This window comes from Carassius carassius, chromosome 5 (assembly GCF_963082965.1).
Source record: "Carassius carassius chromosome 5, fCarCar2.1, whole genome shotgun sequence".
Classification (NCBI taxonomy): Eukaryota; Metazoa; Chordata; class Actinopteri; order Cypriniformes; family Cyprinidae; genus Carassius; species Carassius carassius.
The window spans coordinates 18,362,929-18,385,019 of record NC_081759.1 but is presented as its reverse complement, the minus strand read 5'-3'; the positions used below and the strand labels follow the sequence as shown (position 1 = coordinate 18,385,019).

Here is a 22,091-nt window from a genome sequence, read left to right as displayed (position 1 = left end):
CTTCAACATTTTTCACATTATTACAGTTTTGCTATATATATCAAAAATTATATCTGGTGTCTGAATAATTTTTGGTTTGACTGTTAAAACTACAAAGTAATTCCGTCAAGAGCAGTGAGTGATTTTCATTTTCATTAGAAACATTAGAGCATTAAAGCAGCCAGTAGCTAAATTAGGCGCGGTCACTTTAAGAGACGATGAACGCATCCAATATAATACACATCCCATTTTTTTCCTCATCTGTTTACTTTCACTTAAAAAATAACTGACAGTTTTTTCGAGCATAATTTCCAAGGTGGATATTTTGATATATTTTGTATGTATTTGTCGGCACAAGAGCAAAAATAAGCAAATTCGGTGTTCAAGTGTTTTGAGACACCTTTCTCTGCGTGAGCCCTGAACACCAGAACACCACGAGTACTGAACTGGGCTCTTCACATCTTTTTGATTGTTCAAACTGTGATTTGTATTTGTTCGTTCAGGTGCAGGAGGGACTTCGAGTAGAACTTCGCAGAAGAGCGCTCGGTTCAGTGTTGCTGTCCGTGATCCGCGGCTCTCTCTCTCGTGCGCACCGAACACAGCGCGCGTGTAACCAGCTACTCTTTTCCGCGTCTTGTGTTTGGATGCTTTAATGTTTAAATCGACAAGCGGTAAGGCTTAAAAACACGTGAAAAAGATAAGCTTTCGTGACGATGCGCAGCAGTGGCCCGTCAACTGTCCTGAGCATCTTTTTAGGCTGGCCTCAGCCAGGGTGTAAGTCATCATAGCTTGCTTAGTATAGACCCAGCTCCCAACCCAACTTTGAGAATAGATTAACGGCAATATTTTTTTATCACCCCATAAGAGTCTCACGTTAACCAGCACGTTAACGCCGATAACGGCCCACCACTAAATATATAATATATATAATATAATATATAACATACCATGGAAGCAGTACACAAAATATCTTGAAAGTCTCTGCAAGAAATCACAGTGGTTTCGCTCTACAAATACACAAAAAAACATTGAATAAATCTTTGCAAGTTGTATTTGCCTTTTTCTTGTGTTTACTTTATTTTGTGTGTGTGTGTGAGTGAGTGAGATAGAGAGATTAATGTAGTGTTATTATTAAAACTATAAAGCTTTCTGAAAATGTGCGTTGTTCATGAATATTACATTTAGCAAAATGCTTATCATATGCATGTGTATGTCTTGATTTCCCAAGAGACATGTTCCATCAGGCACATGCAGACATAGACATCAAAGGGGGCTTGAGCACCTGCCCTTTTTCTTCCTCAAGAGAAAGTGCCCTTTTTTCTGGGCAGTGTTATATATATATATATATATATATATATATATATATATATATATTTATATATATATATATATATATATATATATACAGTGCCGGTCTGAAGGGTTGTGGGGCCCTAGGCAAGATAATGAAAATGGGCCCCACTAGTCATTGAAATCTGACGAGTGAAGAGAAAGCACATAAAATGACTATTTCAATATTTAAGTGTAAATAAATACATATACATAAAGTATACATTAAAAAAAACGAATCACAAAAAAAAACATACTAATATGACAAGAAATAAGGCCTGATTGATGATCACAAAAACAAAAAACAAAAAAAACATTGCATTAGACATTGGATCAGGGTTTGTAATTATTTGTGACCATGTACCACAAAACCAATCATAAGGGTAAATCTAAATAAATAAAAAAAATCGATATTGAAGTATTTTTAAGTTTTTATATAGTTATGTTAGGAAATGTACATAATCTCTTCATGGAACATGATCTTTACTTAAAATTCTAATTATTTTTGGCATAAAAGAAAAATCGATTTTGATCCATACAATGTACTTTTTGCTATTGCTACAAATATACCCATGCTATTTATGTCTGCTTTTCTGGTCAGGGTCACATTTAATTCACCACACTAAATTTGGCTCAATTTTCGGTCTGTGATCATGGAGCATAATTTCATTCATAAAACAAGTACTAATAAATAGTATGTATTATGTATATAGCTGTCAAAAAAATTATTTTATCATTCTTTAATTTCAAATAAATAAAAATAGCATCAGTGTGTAGCAAGACTTCATGATGTCATGAGAGACTATCCTCAGAGGCATGATTAAGTCAATTCTAAAATCTGAACTTTAACAAAAAAAAAGTTTTTCAAACTTTTTCTTTATTTACCAAAGATGGTAAAGAACACAGAATGTGTTATGCCTTGTTTTTTAGGGCTGCACAATTTGGCCAAAAATGTTGTTGTTTTTTTTATATATCAATATGACTAATTCTAAATAGGTGAAAAATAACTAAACTAAATAAAAACATTAAACAAAACAATCAATATTGAAAATTATTGATTATTATCAATATATTTACAGAACCCTGCAGCATGACCATGTAGGAGGTCTATAACTATAAATGTCTAAGGATTATTATAAAATAAATTATGATTAAAAATCATAGAAAACTCCTCAACACTGGAGAAAAAATATTATTATTCCTATTTTAACCCAAAATAAGTTGTTGTGAGCTTTAGTCATTGCTGCACATACTATGTTTCATTCATACTGGGTGCCCTTGCACATTAAATCCATACATGCAAAATCCTAAAAAAAAAAAACCTCAGCGAAGCCATAAATCATATGACATTCCATGAAATCCCTAATATGGACAAAGGCATAGGTATCGCATAACTGAATAAAATGCAGATAGAGACGTTTTAGTTGATGAAACATGGGAGACATACCTGTACAATTAACACACCTTATTCAGATAACCAGCTCATTAGAAGAGAGCTCCGTGCATGAACTGTGATTGATATGATCCCTACACCGTGTTTATTGCTCCCTACTCCCTGAACAGGGGAAATCCGTAGACTTTTACTTCACTTCTGAACATTCATTAATGGATTTGCTCTGTGCCACCGCCTGCAACGTCTTCACACACAGACGAATAGACATCGTATACCTCTGTAAATAAAAACAATTGAAATTCACATCTTGCACACTTTAATGCACTTTGAATGGAACATATACGTTTCGAACTGGAATTATGGTGGAATATTCAGTGATGTCCACTTGGCAGTGCACTTACGGTCGAATAGAACAAACATTGTACGTGATAAGAGATCTGTAGATGGGGGGGGTGGGGGGGTGTAGTGAATCACAAAAATTCAATTGATAACCTCACTGCTATGGGGCACTCTCCTTAGAGGCCTAGGTGACCGCCTGTACTGCCTGTTGGACAGGCTGGCACTTTATATATATATATATATATATATATATATATATATATATATATATATATATATATATATATATATATATATATATATATATATATATATATATATATATATATATATATATATATATATATATATATATATATATATATAAATGAATATATTTACATGTGTGTGTTTCTTTTTGCCCACAGCTTTCCCGGTCAAATAATCAAAATATCATGTCAGGCCAGGAAATGTTGAGACTCTGTCGATGTCTTTCTCCCCTTCACGTCTCTGCTGCACATCAGTGTAGCACACATTGATCGTCACATGCACATCACTGTCAGGCAGAGAGCTGCAAAAGTGAAGCCCTCCATCCCTTTCTAGTTGTGTTTGTACATGTGATGTACAAAAGACTAAGCTATCTGTGCCTCAAATTTACAGCTTATTATCCAAAAGGCATTTATTGTTAGGCAATCAGTCTTTGTCCGTCAGGTGTGTTTATTATGTGTGACGTCACTGAGGTGCCATTTTGAAGGTATCTTTGCATTTAGCAGTTAACTGAAAGTATACGGAGGCAGTCTGACCTCCACGACTGAGGTGCGTGCCCTTGAGCAAGGCAATGAACCCCCAACTGCTCCTTACAAATGCTCTACGAAGTCATAAATTATGTGGTTTGGAATGCAGTGGACTTATATATTTCAAATATGAACCTCACTAACAGAAGGCTGCTTTCAATTTCAAATGCTGACGCGCTTTGTTTATGAAGACTGTTCGCGCATGCGGGCTGTGCGTAACTCAGTGTAAGGTAATGCAATTGCGTCTTAAAAGTTTTTTTTTTATGACGCAAAGTGTATGTACACACAGCCACGGTTGCCACCTGTCCCTTAAAATACGGAATCGTCGTCAAATTATCCCATATTTTACAAAGGCAAACACATATTTGAATAAACAAATACGTATTTGGCACTCTTTTTAATACTAATAGGAATTATAATTAAATTTAAAATTAAACATTTTAAATATATGGTGTGTTTAATATTCATTGTAACATTCACATTCAAAGCCAAAGAATAATATAAAGATACCTTTCACGTGACTGTTTATTTAGTCAAGAGTTAATATTAGCCCTGCATCAAGTTTACTTATTGTCTACTGCCAACTAGAACTGAGGAAGATTAGTACATTTTCAACCACACAAAATTATAGGAGCTAAGCCTTAAAAATTTCAATTCTAATCTGACATTAGGAATCCGTTCTGAAAGTTATGGCTGTGGCAGGGAAAAAAGCTGATTGGCTGCTTTCACATGGCTGGTATATCAGGAAGGGATATGAACTCCATACCATCAGCATCGATCTTCAGAGTTTTTCCATTCTTGCTTTCATCTATCACAAGAGGAAGGGAGGCCATGGCAACATCCTCAGGCCTATAAATAAAGCAATGACACTGTGAAGTAGTTTTCACAGCAAAATCTACTGAAAAGTATAAGGACTGTTAACTCACTTCACAAACTCATTTCTCTCCAAAACCATCTCCTTTAGTTCCTCTAGTTGTGAAAACTGTCCAAAACAGTCCTCTGTATTAGAAGAGGACAGCAGGTTAGTGTTCATCACACCTGGACAGAGAGTGTTGATCCTCAACCCAAGGTTGGACTTCATAGCAACAGCCTGTTAAACATACAAGATCAATAAAATCTGCTTTATTGTTAGCAAGAGATGTACTCCTCGTTATCTATCAAGGCTTTAAGTTCATGTGAGTTATTGCTGTAATTATATTACAAATAAAAAAAAGCTTGTTTTCTTTATATATTACTAAACATACCGCAATAGCACGGCTGAATCCCACCACTGCATATTTAATCGCTGTGTAGATGGGCGCTGTTGGCACATACCTCAGACCTGTAGCCAATATGAAAAAAGTTGAGTAAACGTATACACAGGGTTTAAATTGGGCCGGGGCTGTCCGGGGTTGAGGCTCAACATTTAAGTAACATGATTAAAACATCAGTAACCAAAAATAACTATGTAAACACCAAAACATTATTCAGATTTTATTGCATTTAGAGCAAATAGTGGATATAGCTACTGTATATAATGCATCTTTTGATGGTATGCACTGCTGAGGCAAGGCTCACACAACACTAATAAACGTACTCAGTTACTTAACGTGACCTCGGTTCGCTGAGATACAGGAATGAGTACTGCGTCTTGCTAGAAGTATATGGGAAAAAGCCTTTTTTGTCCTGAACTGAAGCCGTTTTCATTCACTCAGTGAAACTGCACAGCAAGTGGTTTGTGCTGTGTATTAAAAAAACGAACCAATGGCTAGGCAGCGGTGCTGCTCGAGTCTATGGCGACGAAGCCCACCAAGCCTGCCAAAGCCCGCTAGAATGGGCGGGGTACTCTGGCCATGTAAGCGGGTGTTCACCACAGGATTCTCAGTTTACTTAGACTGAAGTGACAACAGTAGAAGTACAGTGCAATCACGCATGCTAATGTAGTGGAACGACTAAGATATCAAACTTCCATTAGCAATTCATTGCCATAGAGAAGTTAACAATAATCCAAGGTGAAGACGGGTTAAGTTCCTTGAGGGCAAACCCGGCCTGGTTAATCATTCCAAAGTACTCCTGTCACTTCGATGCCAAAGAGCTTGAGCGTGATATGGTCAAGGGATCTCTGCCAGATTTGTTTACGCAGCACGTATCACTTAAGCGGAAAGGACCCTGGCCTGTAAGGCCGGGACTTCCAGGTTGTAAAACCTTGCAAATGTGGACAGCGAGGCCCAGGTGCCCGCCTCACAAATATTCACAATGGTCACACCACTGGACCCTCAATATAGATTCTCAGAACCCTCAATATAGATTCTCAGAGCTCTGACTGGGCAGAGCAGAGATAGCTCACTGTCCTCTTCAGAGGGAGAAAGCGCAGAGAGCATAATGACCTGGGCTCTTAACGGAGTGGAGAGCACCTTAGGTACGTAACTGTGCCTTGGTTTCAGGATGACTAAGTGTCATTAGGCCCAAATTCCAGGCAGGTAGGGCTAATAGAGAGTGCCTGCAGATCCCTTATTCACTTTACTGATTCCAGTGCTAGAAGCAGGGCAGTCTTAAGCAATAGCAACCAAATGCTGGCAGACTGTAGCAGCTCGAGGGCAGGGCCCTTAAGGCCCCTCAGAACCGTGGGCAATTCTCATGAAGGGACGGTAGAGGGATGAGTTGGATTCAGCCTCCTGGCACCCCTTGGAAAGCAGATGACCACGCTGTGTCTGCCCACAGATTGGCCCTTGATAGGGGCATGAAAACTGCTATGTCTGCCACATAGACTTTGAGCACGGATCGGAAGTCCACTTTAAGGTGTAGAGGCAACTCATACACAGGGCTCTAGCCTCCGAAATTCTATGCAAAACTTGCTCTGGGAGGCTGGAAGGTGAAAGCGTCCAGAGGTGCAGGGCCCATAGGTCAGGCCGAGGGTGCCATATTGTCTTTTCCGCTTGAGAAAGGAGATTCCGTCTCAGCGGAACAGGCCAAGGGGCCGCTATCAACAGCTGAGTTAGCTCTGATAGCCACAGATGGTTCAGCTAAAGGGCATCACCAGGGGAACCTTGTGTTTCTGTTCCCTTACTCGCCTGATTACTTGTGGGATCAGATTGATCCAGGGACCAACTGGGCCAACTCATCCTTGGTTTTTAAGAAATAAACTGGGCAGTGAGAGTTGTCTTCTGAGGCGAAGAGGTCTCCCAGATCCTCTGAATCATTTGCAGCTGGAGCATCCACTACAAATTGCTCCTTGTTAACATGTTCCCTTTTTGGTTCAATTAGCCCGGTATATGTGCTGCCCTCAGCAATCTCTGAAGAGACGCTATGAGGAGAGGCCTTCCTGGTGATATATGTAGGACACAACAGACATGTTGTCCGAACTAATTAGCACATGGCATCCTTTTAGGACTGGCAAGTAGAACTGACAGGATCGACATAATGCAAGAATCTCCAGGCAGCTGATGTGGAAGCCCCTTTTCCGCATTTGATCAGTGGTCGAAAGTTGGTGTGCCTTCACACAGCGCCCCCCCAACCTCAGTTGGAGGTGTCTGTCGTGACAACTGTCCTTTTGCAAGCCATCCCCATGGCAATGCCCCGTTCCATCCCATGGGAATTCAGGGCTAGGGCTGTTACACAGGCCTGACTCACCCTGAATCTGTGATGCCACGCATGGGATTGACACTCGTGGTTTCAACCAGCACTGGAGGGGGTGCATACGAAGCAGACCCAACTGTATCCCTGTCAATACTGCTGCCTTGAGGCTCAGCATCAGTTGAAACACTTTGAGGGGGCGAGTGGAATCTATCTTGAAGCAGGTCACCAGCCTCTGTATAGCCAGAGCACGATCCGTCACGACTACAGCTCTCATTTAGGCTGAATCGAAAATTATTCCCAGGAACTATATTTGCTGGCTGGGGAACAACGTACTTTTGGTAAAATTGACACTGAATCCCAGGCACTAAAGGTGTTTTGATCTGTCTGGGAGGATTAAGCTGCTCATATAACGAGGTGCACACATTGGATCGTTCAACCTGCAAAACCTTTGTTGCTTACTCCAATGGTAACTGGGAGGAGAGAAACATGAGCATGGGGAGGCGGGGCTGCCTTCTGCGAATGAACAAAGGCAGACTGCTGCTTTCGTGATAAAATATAAAAAATCTCATATTATTATTTAATGCAGTTGTATTTTTCAGTGTAAATGATTTAATTTCATAACATTTAGATATTCACATTATTATAATTGAATTTATAGATCAAATGTAAGAATTTGAAATGAAAGTATTAATGAGATTAGTGGGAAAATGCCACTAATGTTAATGGTAAAAAAAAAAACCTTGAATAAAATATAAAAAAACACGCAGATTTATGTGTCACAGCTGATGGAAAACTAATGAGAATATTGCTTAAGAATAAATCATATTTGCAAACACACTAATACAATAGATATTAATTTAATTGCAGAAATTTTTTTTAGTATTGTGAAATATTGTTACAATTTAAAATAACTGTTTTCTATTTGAATTATAAGTTATGTCTGTCTAAGTCTCAAATCCAAAGAGATATTCTTTATCAAAGTTAAGACTCGCCCCCCTAAAATGGCTCATTCAAACACGGCCCCACTTGTCTACATCATTATGTGGAAATATTTGAGTAATGCCACCCAAATGTTCATGCACAGAAAGAAGGCATGGTTTTCAGTAACCACAGTTAGTGTTGAAACAGCCGTGTCAGGGAGATGCTGTGGGAGATGCTGTGTGTATCTAGGCAAAAGCACTTTATTTGGCCTTCTGCAAGTAGATGCATTAAGGAATCTTTAAGATTACTTACAACAGAACAGCAACGCATTTTATGGATGGCTGTTTCGTGAACCTAGGAGAGGAGGTCAATCTGACTTTGCTACGACAATCTGGCGCTTCTGAATCAGCTACTGTAAGCATGTTTTGTTATTAATTTAAATATTTGCTATTGAATGTTCAAATGCTGAGTTTTGCACATTGTGTGTGTGTGTTCGTGCGTGTGTTTGTAAGAGAGCGAGAGAGAGAAAGACAGGGTCACACAGTGGAGTCAGCTGTCCTAACCGTCTGTGGCTTGTGTACTGCAAACACGTACGAGCTTCATCACTGTGTCTGTCATGAGACTCTGTTCCCCTTTCGGAGTTGAAATGATGGTATAGCTAAGGACTTAAACTGTCTTTACATATAATTTGAAAGATGAAGATCGCGATTATGGAAAGGAGTGTTACATTTCCGACAAGTGGTGTTCGGCCAATCACAATGCACTGGGTCAGTTGGCCAATCAGAACAGGGATTGTCGGAAGTCGGGACTTTGTAGAAAACAATGCGTTTGAGAGAAGCTGGGCATAGCGGACCTACTATAATGTACAATATTTGAAAAATAATATGTTTTTGGAACATTAAAGCATGTCAACATATTCTGTTATACCAAATTGCTGGCTTGTTGCCTTATGAGGCACATGTAGCACAGGTCACGGAGCACATGGGGAAGAAAAACACAACAAAACAGGAACACAAAACGTCCAGGGGCATGACAATACCACGATGCATTTTTTCCTTTAATTAATTAATTAATTAATACAATTTCAACAGTATTTATTTGTAAAATATAATTATTTTGTAACATTATAAATGTCTTTATTACAGTCAGATTTGCTTTTAATTTAATGCATCACTTGAGTTTCTTGAGCAAAAAAACTCTATATTAGAACGATTTCTAAAAGATCATGTGACACTGAAGACTGGAGTAATAACTGCTGAAAATTCAGCTTTCATCACAGAAATAAATTACATTTCAAAATATATTCAACTCGAAAACAGTTATTTTCAGTTGTAATATCTCTCAATGTTGCTGTATTTTCAATCAAATAAATGCATATTATTAAATAAATATTATATAATATACAAAAATATTATTTATTGACTAAATTAGTGTATTAAGTTCCAAACCTGCAGTAGATGATATGTTGATAATTGCACCTTTGCCATTAGGATTGTCCTTCATGTACTGCAGAGCCAGATATGTCCCCCTCACCAGCCCAGACTATAAAAGCCATTTGAACAGTTCAACATGTTGCCTGATGAACAGACAGACAGATAAACTGAGGCATTATTAAAATCATACCATATTTATGGCAATGGTTTTCTCCCAGTCATTTTCATTGACAACCCCTGCATTGTTGTACATAATGTCGATGTGGCCAAACCTGTCCACAATTTTCTGAAAAGCTCCTGAAAAGAAATCTGCTGATGTTATTTCTTTACTGCCAGACAAATTAAAAATCTAAAAAAAATCTTCAAATACCTATAAATTCCTCTTTGGATGAGACATCCGCAGCATAAAATTCAACCCTGTCAGGTCCATATTCTTCGGCAAGCTCAGTCTTTAACTCTTTTCCAAGTGGTTCATTCATGTCAATGAAGGCCACCTGTAATCAAAATTAATCTGTAAAATAAGTAAAATGTTGCTGAAGCTGGTTGACTGAAATTTATACACATGCAAGCAAACAAGAAGAGTGATTACATTTGACCCCTGTTTTAGGAGCATTTCGACAAATGCTCTGCCCAAACCCTGAGCACCTCCAGTCACCACAGCCACTTTATTCTTTAAATCCATCTTCAGTCAAGTTCCTGTGAAATAAACACATCAGCCAAATACCAATCACATTTAGAAAGTAAGTGAAAGTTGATCGTAGAATTACTGTACCTCTTCACCAACTACCGAGATGTTCAGCTCAAGCACCGATGAACACTGACACTTCACATGCAGCAAAAACCATACTTATATAAGCGCAATTTTAATCATTTGTTTGGTGGTTTCCATGTGATTTGCATTTGTGCCTTGAAAGTATGATACAGTATGTCTTGAGGTGATCATAAAATGCAAATGTAAAACATTTTGTGTATTCTTCATTTACTTTAGTATGACATACATATGTGCTTGGATATATTTAGGACTGTAAATGTTCCTTGAACATGAAGGCCTAGAGATCTAATGTCTTTAGAGTGTGGAGTTTAGTTCCTAGCCATCAAAGTGTGAATTATGTGCCCAAGGACTGTCTTTGACAGCTTATTTGACGTGATTTACATATAAACCAGCTACAAGCAGTTTTATCTGATCAAATGCACATTATTATTCTTTAGCTTGGGTTAAACAAATCAATTTTGCTTGGTTGGAACAGCAGCTATACGCTAATTATGTCTCTAGTTATTTCTCTGTTTCTGGTAACCAGGATTTACTCAAGATTCAGTCTGAATCCAGAACACCTGAGAAGATATGATGCCAAACCCTCAGAGGACCTCAGATGATGTTAATCCTGAATCAACAAATAGAACTAACAAATATTACTAAAAGTGTGATTGCATCATATAACAATAGCTGTTAATAGTGTTCATTGTCTATTTGATTACGTCTTTAATTGATCTTTTCGTACTAACAATCAACATTGATAAGCTACTAAATATTGTAGAAACTTAATTTTCTGTAAAGTTGCTTTGCAATGATTTGTATCGTGAAAAGCGCTATACAAATAAACTTGAACTGAATTCAAATAGCCTATTCAAATCTTATATGTGCTATAGATAGACAGCAATTGTGACAAAAATAATTTTTGCATAATATTCTTGTGGAAATCAGGATACATTTTTTCTTTAATGAATGGAATTTTCAACATCATCTGTTTGTTAAACAGAAATTGTTTGTAACATTTGAAATGTCTTTATATAATGACTTTTGAATGAAATGCATAATTTATTATTTAATGTGTCAACCTCTGGTCCTTGGAGGGCCACTCTCCTGCCGAGCTCCAAAACACATGCCTGGAAATTTCTAGTAATCCAGAAGACCTTGATTAAGTGGTTCAGGTGTGCTAAATTAGGGTTGAATCTTAACTCTGCAGCTCTACAGTAACTGAATTTGACACCTTATATGATTTAATGCATCAAAGTTATCATTTTTGTGTTTTTTTGCACTATCAACACCTGAACAGGTTATCCATCGAAATATATACTTTAATTCCATATAAAACACTTTGCTATTTTTTAAATGTATTATTATTATTATTATTATTGCACTATTTGCTACAGATATCACATGGATTTATTATGAAAGTGAAAGTGACATGACATTCAGCCAAGTATGGTGACCCATACTCAGAATTTGTGCTCTGCGTTTAACCCATCCAAAGTGCACACACACAGAGCAGTGAACACACACACACACTGTGGATACACACCTGGAGCAGTGGGCAGCCATTTATGCTGCGGCGCCCGGGGAGCAGTTGGGGGTTCGGTGCCTTGCTCAAGGGCACCTAAGTCGTGGTATTGAAGGTGGAGAGAGAACTTTACATGCTTTCCCCCCACCCACAATTCCTGCCAGCCCGGGACTCGAACTCACAACCTTTCGATTGGGAGTCCGACTCTCTAACCATTAGGCCACAACTTCCCCGATATTCCCGATAGCACTGCTATTACCCTCAAAACTAATAGCAGTAAAAAAAGTATATCACTCTGGTAACTAAAACAGCTCCAAGAACACAAAATGTTAATTTCTTTGTCATTTGCATAATTATCCATGTAAAACAGAGGATAATTCAGTGGATCAGAGACAGCTATTTGGTGTTGGCTATATGAATTCTCTGAGGTGACAAACTATCATGAGAAATCAAATTTCTGACTGTCACACACTTAGCTGTTTCCAGTCAAACAATAGAAGGAATGTTAAACTAACCATACTATTAAGATGATAGTAATGTAAATAGATGTACATAGGGAATACAGATTCTAATACATTAACCTCTAAATAATAATTAATAAGATGGTAGAAAAAAAGTGTACTAACAGCAATGTTTTGATTGACCTGTTTGTCTCATGATGACTGGACGATTTTTTATAATTTTATTTATTGTTTGTTTTTATTAAAACAATCTTTTTGCTATATCGTTACATTAAGATCAAATCAAAACAACCTGTCTTCATAATTCATTACCTTTTTTTATTTTATTATACATTTATTTATTTTAAAGTAATTAATCGTTTTACCCTAACCAAAAAACAGGCTTGTAACCCTAAAATATGAAAATATATCATAAAATTTGCAGAGATTTGTGTAAATAAATATAAGTTGCCTCTTGGCATATAGGCCTTTTTTTGTGCATAATTTTGTGCATTTTTGTCTCTAACTAACAATTTTGCCGCTAACAAGTGTTGTCCCAATTTTTTTTATGAGTAGCCTACTTGTTTAAAAATTAGATGACAGAATTTATGAGACAAATAACCCCTGGTTTCACAAACAAGGCTTAAAGGCGGATAGTTCCAGACTAAAATGCATGTTTGAGCTGTCTCAACTCTGTCTCAAGATGCACAATTGTAACTTTTTTTTTCTGAGGCATTTTTATAAAAGATGCTTAAATATCTTAATCTAAATGTCTAGTCCTGGTTTAAGCTAAGCCCCGCCTGTGTGAAACCGGGCCGTTATGTGGAAAGAACCTCTGAATCAGTGTTTAATTACTAGCTCTTTGAAACGAACTGTTCGAAAGAACCGATTCGCGGGTATGACTCAGAGTTCACTAGCGCACGCGCCACTCGCGCCAAAACGAATTTGTCGAAACAAAAATGTATTTACGTTAAAGAAATAATTTAAGGTAAAACTACAGACACGCCGTAAACTACTGAATAAGTGCTTCCTATTCACATCTTTTCACTTCATTGACGACATTTCGTACTGGTAAGCACAGTTTCATTCGCACATGAAGGACGTTTTACCATTATCAAAATCAATTTAGCAAATCCTAAAAAAGCAAAAACAACAACAACAAACAGCTTAATTATTACATACAAAGTAATTTTTACTTAATATTTCAAAAATAATTAAGCTTTAGAGGCGAGTTTAGAGAGTGAAAACAAAAATAGACAGAAAAGGACATAACGTACATTAGGACAGAGTCTCTTATTCAACGGCTAATAAAATGTTACATATAAGTTACAAGTTTACGAATAATTGGAAATGAATAATGACAATGAATTATTGTTCTACTTTTACACAGTAACGTTAATATTGTTAATTCTCAGTCAGTGTGAGAAGTGATTTGTCGGGATGTGGAGGAATGAAAACCAGAGACCAAATGCAGGTAGGATTTGCTGTCTTTTATATGCTTGTGTCACTTGGTTGGAAATGCACTACAGAAAGTAAGAGTTGGATTAGTCAAAGTCTGCCATCTATCAAAATAATATAGCTAACTACTTGCAATTGAATAGATATTATTTTCAGGGACCTCCCTGTGCATAAATTTGCCTTATTTGTCAAAATAATTGAACTGCTTATCTGCTAATACAACACTCAGCTTCAGTTAAAGTTTTATTCAGGTTGCTGGAGCCTGAAATCAAAGCAGTGTTTTGTCTTTCTGCAGGCTGTCTCTCCATGCCTCTGTTTAATCAAAGGAAAAGGAGCAGGCTTCCTTTGACGTCTAATCCGTCAGAGAGTGAGCTCTTCACTACCAGCCACTACAATGAGACACAAAACTCCTCCACTTCCTCCTCTGCTCTTCCCTGTATGTATTTCCACTGAAATTTCCACTCAAATCCTGCTTCAGCGCTTTTTTTTGATGTTCAGATGTTGGATTTTCACTTTTCTAATTCATGGTCATTTTGTTACACTATAACACACTGAAATGAAATTGTCAGGAAACTTTAATTTGTGCTTAATGTGGTCGCATCTAAATTAACAGTTTTTATTTATTCAAAGTGAAATTTTAATTAAATTACACCTGTACATTTTATATATATATATATTTTATCTTGATATTAGTCAGTAGACAGCTCATAGTTTATATTTTCAGTTTAGGTCAAGTTATTTATTTGTGTAGCGCTTTTCACAATACACATTTTTAAAGCAGCTTTACATATAAGGAAATCCGCACACTATCTTAACATGCAAAATACAATTTTAATCACACCAACGTTTCCATAGGATGAAGGTCGTGTGACCGAAACGTTGGTGTGATTAAAATTGTATTTTGCAAGTTAAGAAATTGTGCGGATTTCCTTATATGTTGACACGACCCACCTGGTCTTAATTTTCTACGCACCTATCACTTACAGGTGTGTGATGGAGTTCGTTCACTAAAGCAGCTTTACAGAAATGTTAGTTGGGAAATAACTATTACTAATATAGTTACTAATAAAACTAACTATTAACAAATGTGCAGTTTAGAGCTGGGTTATAGGATAGTTTTATCATCACTGGTGATATCAACAATAAATCAGTTGAGAATTGTTGTTTAGTGTATACATATGTATATGTATACACTATAAATAAATAAATATATATACATATAGTTTTATGTGTATGTACTGTATGTATGCAGGTAAAGCTGGAAATATATTGTGAGTTGGAATTATTCATTATGGTGTGGTATGGAAATCAGTACATTTTGAACTGTTAGGCTAAATACAGTATGTATGCAGACAAATCTGATTGTCATTTCTTATAATAATGTATTTTTTTGTCTTTCGTTATTATGTTTTTAAAAATATAACCCAAGGTTTCTCTTTAGCTTTGGGTCAGAGAGGTCAGTGGAACCATGGAGCCTACCTTTCATCACAGCAAGCCAGCGTGAGATCTGCTTCTTCACCTGGTGTGGCTGGACGAGGATATGCACCTTTACCTCACCCAAAGAAACCTGCCTATGTCTGGTACTCAACTTATGCTAAGAAATGAATACATACCAGAAAGTTGTTTTAGAAGATTGTAAATAAGCTATTTTTTCCTGACATGAGCCATAAGATTCACTTATATAGTATTTAAGTAACCTTAGGTAACACTTGAAAGGAATAGTTCAGCCAAAATGTAAGTTTGGTGAAAATGTACTTATCCTCAGGCCATCCAAATTTTGGAGAAGTTTGTCATTACATCACTTTCTGACTAATGAATCTGTGCAGTGAATGGGTGCCATTCAAATATAAATATAAATATTCACAAAATGTTCTTTTTTTGTGTGAACTATTCCTTTATCTACATTAGTTAACATAAACTAACACTGAAAACATTTGTAAATCATTTATTAATCTAAGTTCATGTTAATTTCAACACATTCTAATATAGGGGTTTTCAGAGTCTAACACAGTGGGACTCCTTTTTGACTGGCCCTCCCTGTTTTTCACGTACCACATATATGTTAACAGCTAAGGTCAGCTGGCCACTTCAGTGGATTCGTCGATCTGGAGTGCGAAAAATGGGCTGTGTCTGACTTGCGTCTTCATTTTCTGTGCCATGTCTGAGATGTGACGACTTATTGGGAGAGTGAGTGTGGAGAGTGGAACAGAATCGATATCGCAATATGAAGCTTCAGTGGCCTTTCCAATTAATTTGACAAAATCTTCAACAATATTTTCTCTGACCTTGAAAGCTTTTGGATCGGTGGGGGTGGGAGAGGGGGTTGGGGGGTCTCAGAAGCCGCTCCATTGTATTTATAGGCATATACCTGTATTGGAGCGAATTCACAGCTATGGCCTTCTGGGTGAAAAATGTTTCTCATATTTTTGACTTAGTATTTATTTTTGTATAGTTTAAATAAAAACATTTAATTATAATAAAAATACATATAATAATTTAACTCAATAATTATATTTTTAATTTATTATAATTTTCCCTGTGCCTCCCTTGACATGCTCTGGTGCCCCCCTGGGGAGGTGCGCCCCACACTTTGAAAACCCCTGTTCTAATACATTATTAAAAAATTAAATCAATAATACAACATTTGTATCTGTTAATATAATATGACTTGAGCTAACATGAGCTAACAATGAACAGCTGTGTTTTTATTAACTAACTTTATCAAAGATTGATAAATACTGTTACAAAAGTACCATTCATTGTTAGTTAAGGATATGTAATGCGTGTTATATATTTGAACAAAGTGTAACCTAACCTCAGTACATAGTCAAGTTGATTAACTTATACTGTATAATAGTTTGAAGTTAAATAAAAATAGCTTTTTTAGAAGTTTTACTACAACCCGAATTCCGGAAAAGTTGGGACGTTTTTTAAATTTTAATAAAATGAAAACTAAAGGAATTTCAAATCACATGAGCCAATATTTTATTCACAATAGAACATAGATAACGTAGCAAATGTTTAAACTGAGAAATTTTACACTTTTATCCACTTAATTAGCTCATTTAAAAATTAATGCCTGCTACAGGTCTCAAAAAAGTTGGCACGGGGGCAACAAATGGCTAAAAAAGCAAGCAGTTTTGAAAAGATTCAGCTGGGAGAACATCTAGTGATTAATTAAGTTAATTGATATCAGGTCTGTAACATGATTAGCTATAAAAGCTTTGTCTTAGAGAAGCAGAGTCTCTCAGAAGTAAAGATGGGCAGAGGCTCTGTGAAAGACTGCGTAAAAAAATTGTGGAAAACTTTAAAAACAATGTTCCTCAACGTCAAATTGCAAAGGCTTTGCAAATCTCATCATCTACAGTGCATAACATCATCAAAAGATTCAGAGAAACTGGAGAAATCTCTGTGCGTAAGGGACAAGGCCGGAGACCTTTATTGGATGCCCGTGGTCTTCGGGCTCTCAGACGACACTGCATCACTCATCGGCATGATTGTGTCAATGACATTACTAAATGGGCCCAGGAATACTTTCAGAAACCACTGTCGGTAAACACAATCCGCCGTGCCATCAGCAGATGCCAACTAAAGCTCTATCATGCAAAAAGGAAGCCATATGTGAACATGGTCCAGAAGCGCCGTCGTGTCCTGTGGGCCAAGGCTCATTTAAAATGGACTATTTCAAAGTGGAATAGTGTTTTATGGTCAGACGAGTCCAAATTTGACATTCTTGTTGGAAATCATGGACGCCGTGTCCTCCGGACTAAAGAGGAGGGAGACCTTCCCGCATGTTATCAGCGTTCAGTTCAAAAGCCAGCATCTCTGATGGTATGGGGGTGCATAAGTGCATACGGTATGGGCAGCTTGCATGTTTTGGAAGGCTCTGTGAATGCTGAAAGGTATATAAAGGTTTTAGAGCAACATATGCTTCCCTCCAAACAACGTCTATTTCAGGGAAGGCCTTGTTTATTTCAGCAGGACAATGCAAAACCACATACTGCAGCTATAACAACAGCATGGCTTCGTCGTAGAAGAGTCCGGGTGCTAACCTGGCCTGCCTGCAGTCCAGATCTTTCACCTATAGAGAACATTTGGCGCATCATTAAACGAAAAATACGTCAAAGACGACCACGAACTCTTCAGCAGCTGGAAATCTATATAAGGCAAGAATGGGACCAAATTCCAACAGCAAAACTCCAGCAACTCATAGCCTCAATGCCCAGACGTCTTCAAACTGTTTTGAAAAGAAAAGGAGATGCTACACCATGGTAAACATGCCCCGTCCCAACTATTTTGAGACCTGTAGCAGAAATCTAAATTGAAATGAGCTCATTTTGTGCATAAAATTGTAAACTTTCTCAGTTTAAACATTTGCTATGTTATCTATGTTCTATTGTGAATAAAATATTGGCTCATGTGATTTGAAAGTCTTTTAGTTTTCATTTTATTAAAATTTAAAAAACGTCCCAACTTTTCCGGAATTCGGGTTGTACATTATGCACATTTTTAGTTATCTTGAAAAACATTTGTGACATTACATTTTGTATTTGTTACCATTTTACCTCCAGGTCACAGACAGGGCAACAGAGGCCTCCAGTGAGACAGGATTCGATGCCAGCAGTTGGATCCCAGCTTCATGGTGGTTTTCCAAGGAACAGCTCAGTTTCACTCGGCCAGCCCAGACAGTCCAGCAGCATCCAGAATCAACAGTCATTTAACAGGCCGACAAATTCCCCCAGAATGCCGTACCGTCCCCAGCATTGTACCCCTACAGCATTAAGCACTCAGGGCCCTGGAGCTCAGAGTTACATTGGAAAGGGGAACTTCAGACCTGTTGGACAATCAGCCAGTGGAATGTGTGCAAAAGAAAAGATGGACACCTCAAGTGTCCAGACCACTCTTCAGCAGCAGGTGTGTGTGACTTTATTTAAGGGGCACCCCATTCTAAAGGGGCAGGGCACATTCATATTAAAAACATATGCAGCATTTTTGTGTGCTGCCTTGTTCAAATATTTTCTGCCTCACAGTATAAAATGCAGTTTTATTTGTTCGGCTAACATTTCTGATTTACTCTCTCTCCTGCTGGATAGAAGCCCCCTCATGAGACACTGCTGCATGTTATTACTGCTGTTATTGAAGGCATGAAGCACTGGAGCCAGTACAAGAACAAAGTACCAATGCTGTTTGAGCTGTTTGGTGAGGAGACTATCACACATGATTTAACACATGATCACACCTTGATTTAAATCTGTGTCTAACAGTCCTGTCTCTCTTTACAGCTACACTGGACTCTGCAGTTACAGTTGGAGAACACGGAGCAAAGAAATTTCTTATGAGGGATGGTAAAGAAGTGGTCTACTGCATTTACTATGAAAATGTGAGTCTGAGAATATTGGTTTTCTTGATGTGCATATTCTCTTCTTCCCTGTAACACATGTATTTTTACAATTGTATGATTTTTTTTATTATTGTTTTATTTATTTATTAAATACACTACCATTCAAAAGTTTGGGGTTGGTAAGGAAACATTAGATTGAATATTGTAAAAAAAAAAAAAACCTACTTCTTTTTTTAAATCATACTTTGTAGTCAGTAATTGTATATATTTAAGTTTCCACAAAAATATTAAGCAGCACTATTATTTCTTCTAACATTATTTCTATATCTTCTAACATCAAATCAGCATATGTGACCATGGATCACAAAACCAGTCACAAGTAGCACAGATATATTTGTAGCAATAGCCAAAAATACATTTTATGGGTCAAAATTATATATTATATACATTTTTATTTTATGCCAAAAATCATTAGAATATTAAGTAAAGATCATATTCCATGAATATATTTTGTAAATTTCCTATAGTAAATATATCAAAACTTAATTTTTTATTAGTAATATGCATTGCTAAGAACAATTTTCTCAATATTTAGATTTTTGTGCACCCTCAGATTCCAGATTTCAAATAGTTGTAATCTCGGCCAAATATTGTCCGATCCTAACAAACCATGCAAGAATGGAAAGCTTATTTATTCAGCTTTCAGATGGTGTATAAATCTCAATTGTTATGACTGGTTTTGAGGTCCAGGGTCACATATTAGAATGATTTAGAAAGGATCATGTGACACAGACTGGAATAGTGGCAGCTGAAAAATAATGTTTCCCATCACATGAATCAGTTACATTTAAAATATAATAAAATAAAAAACTGTTATTTCAAATTGCAACATTTAATTATAATATTAATATTTTTATTGTATTTTTGATCATATATAGATGCAGCCTTGGTAAGCTTAAGAGACTTCTTTCACAAACATTAAACATTGAACCCTAAGTGTTTGAATGGTTGTGTGTGTGTGTGTGTGTGTGAGTGTGTATAAGTATTTTATTTTATTTTTACATTAATTGAATTTTATATTTCTAAGTTCCATTTAGCATGAAGATGATTTAAAGGAATAATTGTCCCAAAAATGAAAACTGTTTTTATTTACAAAATGTGATGTTGTTTCAAATCTGTATGACTTTCTTTTTCTCACAGAACACAGATGTTTTGAAGAATGTTCACATTGTTCTCTTCCATGAAATTCAAATTAATAGTTACCTTGGCTGTCAAACTCAAAAAATTATATAAAAAAAAATTATAAGTACCTCTTGTGATCATACCACAGTATTACTGTAGTTGGCAGTAATATAGTAATAAAAGTATATATATATAAATATTATATATATTTTTTAATATGAAAGTTTTGTTTAAATATTGAAGTATTTGGTTTATCTTAGAGTTGACATTATAGATACAGATCTGAAGAAACAATTAAACAAGGTGCTCTCTCTAGTTTATGACACTCACTTATTTTCCATTGCACATTTTTCTATTTTTCAAATAAGATAGACCATTATGACTGTACATTGTTATGTGATGTTGGCAGTGGTAGAGACATCATAAACCTTTATGTATAAGTCATTGTATGTATATTTGTTCTTTAGGATCAGACACTGCCCAGACTGATCAGAGGTCAGGTGCATCGCTGCGTTGGAAACTACGACAGCCAAAAAGACACAATGACTTGTGTGTCAGTCCGAGCTGCTTCACTGTCAGAGCAAAGGAATGCCCTGGAGGCTGTGAGAGTGTCAGATGCAGAAATGAGGGAAGTGGCACTGGCTCTCAGTGAAATGTGATGTGGATCGAGTGAGTAACAGGAGAAAGATTAAACTAGCACAGACTTATACTGAAGTTAGGGTTGGTTTTGGTTTAGTTGTGAAGTAGTTGAAGAATGACCTATAATGGTCAGTGAATGTAAAACAGTTTTAAATTTGTGATTTGTATCTGGAGATTTTGATTCACTTTGCAAAATAGATGCATTAATAATATTTGATTTATTTTAATTTATATGCATTTAAAATATTTCCAATTTAAATGCATATATCATCTCAAATTTAAAATTTATATGCAATTATAATCAATTTATATGCATATATAATCTGGATATACATTTAGTTCCCATTAAACTATGCATACATGGTTTATTTAAATTTGTGATAATATATTTATTTAGTATTTATTCTAATTTGTGTGCATATTTGAGTTCTACTTTATACATTATTATATTGTTAATTGTTGTATTAAAAACTATTTGTACTCCATTCCCAAACTTGGCAAATATTGTTTTTTAAAGATTTAATGGTGTCTTCATTCAAAAGACATCAGGTTGCTGAGTTTATGAAATGCTTTATTACAAAGAAGAAACACATAACAGCAATTTTTTAAGATGTCAAAGGTTAAACAAACACAATGGTGAGGTAACATCGCAAAATATAACTTTCAAAAGGGAACCAACCATCAGGATGCCATGTTACAGAATTATTTACAACCAAAACACAGTGGGAAACCCACAGCACTAATCTAAGATCTACCAGTGGTCAGACTTTACATACAAGAACTCAATAATGCAAGTTTCCATCACCATAAAGGCAATCAGGACGCCAGTGTACTACTGCATAAACACATTTAGAGGGGCCTGTTATATTTGACATCTCATGCCAGTTTAAAGTTGTGCTCTGTCCTCTGAGCCTCAGCTACCCTTAACAGTTACAAGTACACACATCTTGGGGGGGTTCGCTGTTAGCACATCTATATCATAATAGAATTTGGTGTTAAGTCTATGAAAGAGGGCATTTGAGTGCCAATG

General features: G+C 36.5%; 2 protein-coding genes across 2 annotated transcripts; one reads left to right on the top strand and one right to left on the bottom strand.

Moving 5' to 3' along the window:
* Positions 1 to 4,538: 4,538 nt before the first annotated feature.
* LOC132140195 (15-hydroxyprostaglandin dehydrogenase [NAD(+)]-like) lies at positions 4,539 to 10,590 on the bottom strand. The gene is made up of 7 exons (XM_059549003.1): positions 10,312 to 10,590; positions 10,093 to 10,216; positions 9,913 to 10,019; positions 9,738 to 9,831; positions 5,058 to 5,134; positions 4,740 to 4,903; positions 4,539 to 4,662 (listed from the first exon to the last, which is right to left on the bottom strand). The coding sequence occupies exons 1-7, from the start codon at positions 10,402 to 10,404 to the stop codon at positions 4,539 to 4,541; spliced, it is 783 nt and encodes a 260-aa protein (XP_059404986.1). The 5' UTR covers positions 10,405 to 10,590.
* Positions 10,591 to 13,326: 2,736 nt separating this feature from the next.
* LOC132140906 (spermatogenesis-associated protein 22-like) lies at positions 13,327 to 21,379 on the top strand. The gene is made up of 8 exons (XM_059549964.1): positions 13,327 to 13,506; positions 13,832 to 13,915; positions 14,195 to 14,335; positions 15,341 to 15,479; positions 18,471 to 18,813; positions 18,993 to 19,098; positions 19,182 to 19,279; positions 20,890 to 21,379. Exons 2-8 carry the CDS (start codon positions 13,882 to 13,884, stop codon positions 21,079 to 21,081), a joined length of 1,053 nt encoding a protein of 350 aa, XP_059405947.1. The 5' UTR covers positions 13,327 to 13,506; positions 13,832 to 13,881; the 3' UTR covers positions 21,082 to 21,379.
* Positions 21,380 to 22,091: the final 712 nt, after the last annotated feature.

What these genes read in the sequence shown, in the direction of transcription:
- LOC132140195 (XM_059549003.1), bottom strand. Translation starts at nt 10,404, where the DNA reads ATGGATTTAAAGAATAAAGTGGCTGTGGTGACTGGAGGTGCTCAGGGT. An exon ending in ATCCAAAGAGGAATTTATAG is followed by an intron (nt 10,020 to 10,092) that starts GTATTTGAAGAT and finishes ATTTCTTTTCAG; the next exon opens with GAGCTTTTCAGAAAATTGTG. An exon ending in GAGAGAAATGAGTTTGTGAA is followed by an intron (nt 4,663 to 4,739) that starts GTGAGTTAACAG and finishes CTTTATTTATAG; the next exon opens with GCCTGAGGATGTTGCCATGG.
- LOC132140906 (XM_059549964.1), top strand. Translation starts at nt 13,882, where the DNA reads ATGTGGAGGAATGAAAACCAGAGACCAAATGCAG. An exon ending in AAACCAGAGACCAAATGCAG is followed by an intron (nt 13,916 to 14,194) that starts GTAGGATTTGCT and finishes GTCTTTCTGCAG; the next exon opens with GCTGTCTCTCCATGCCTCTG. An exon ending in AATGCTGTTTGAGCTGTTTG is followed by an intron (nt 19,099 to 19,181) that starts GTGAGGAGACTA and finishes CTCTCTTTACAG; the next exon opens with CTACACTGGACTCTGCAGTT.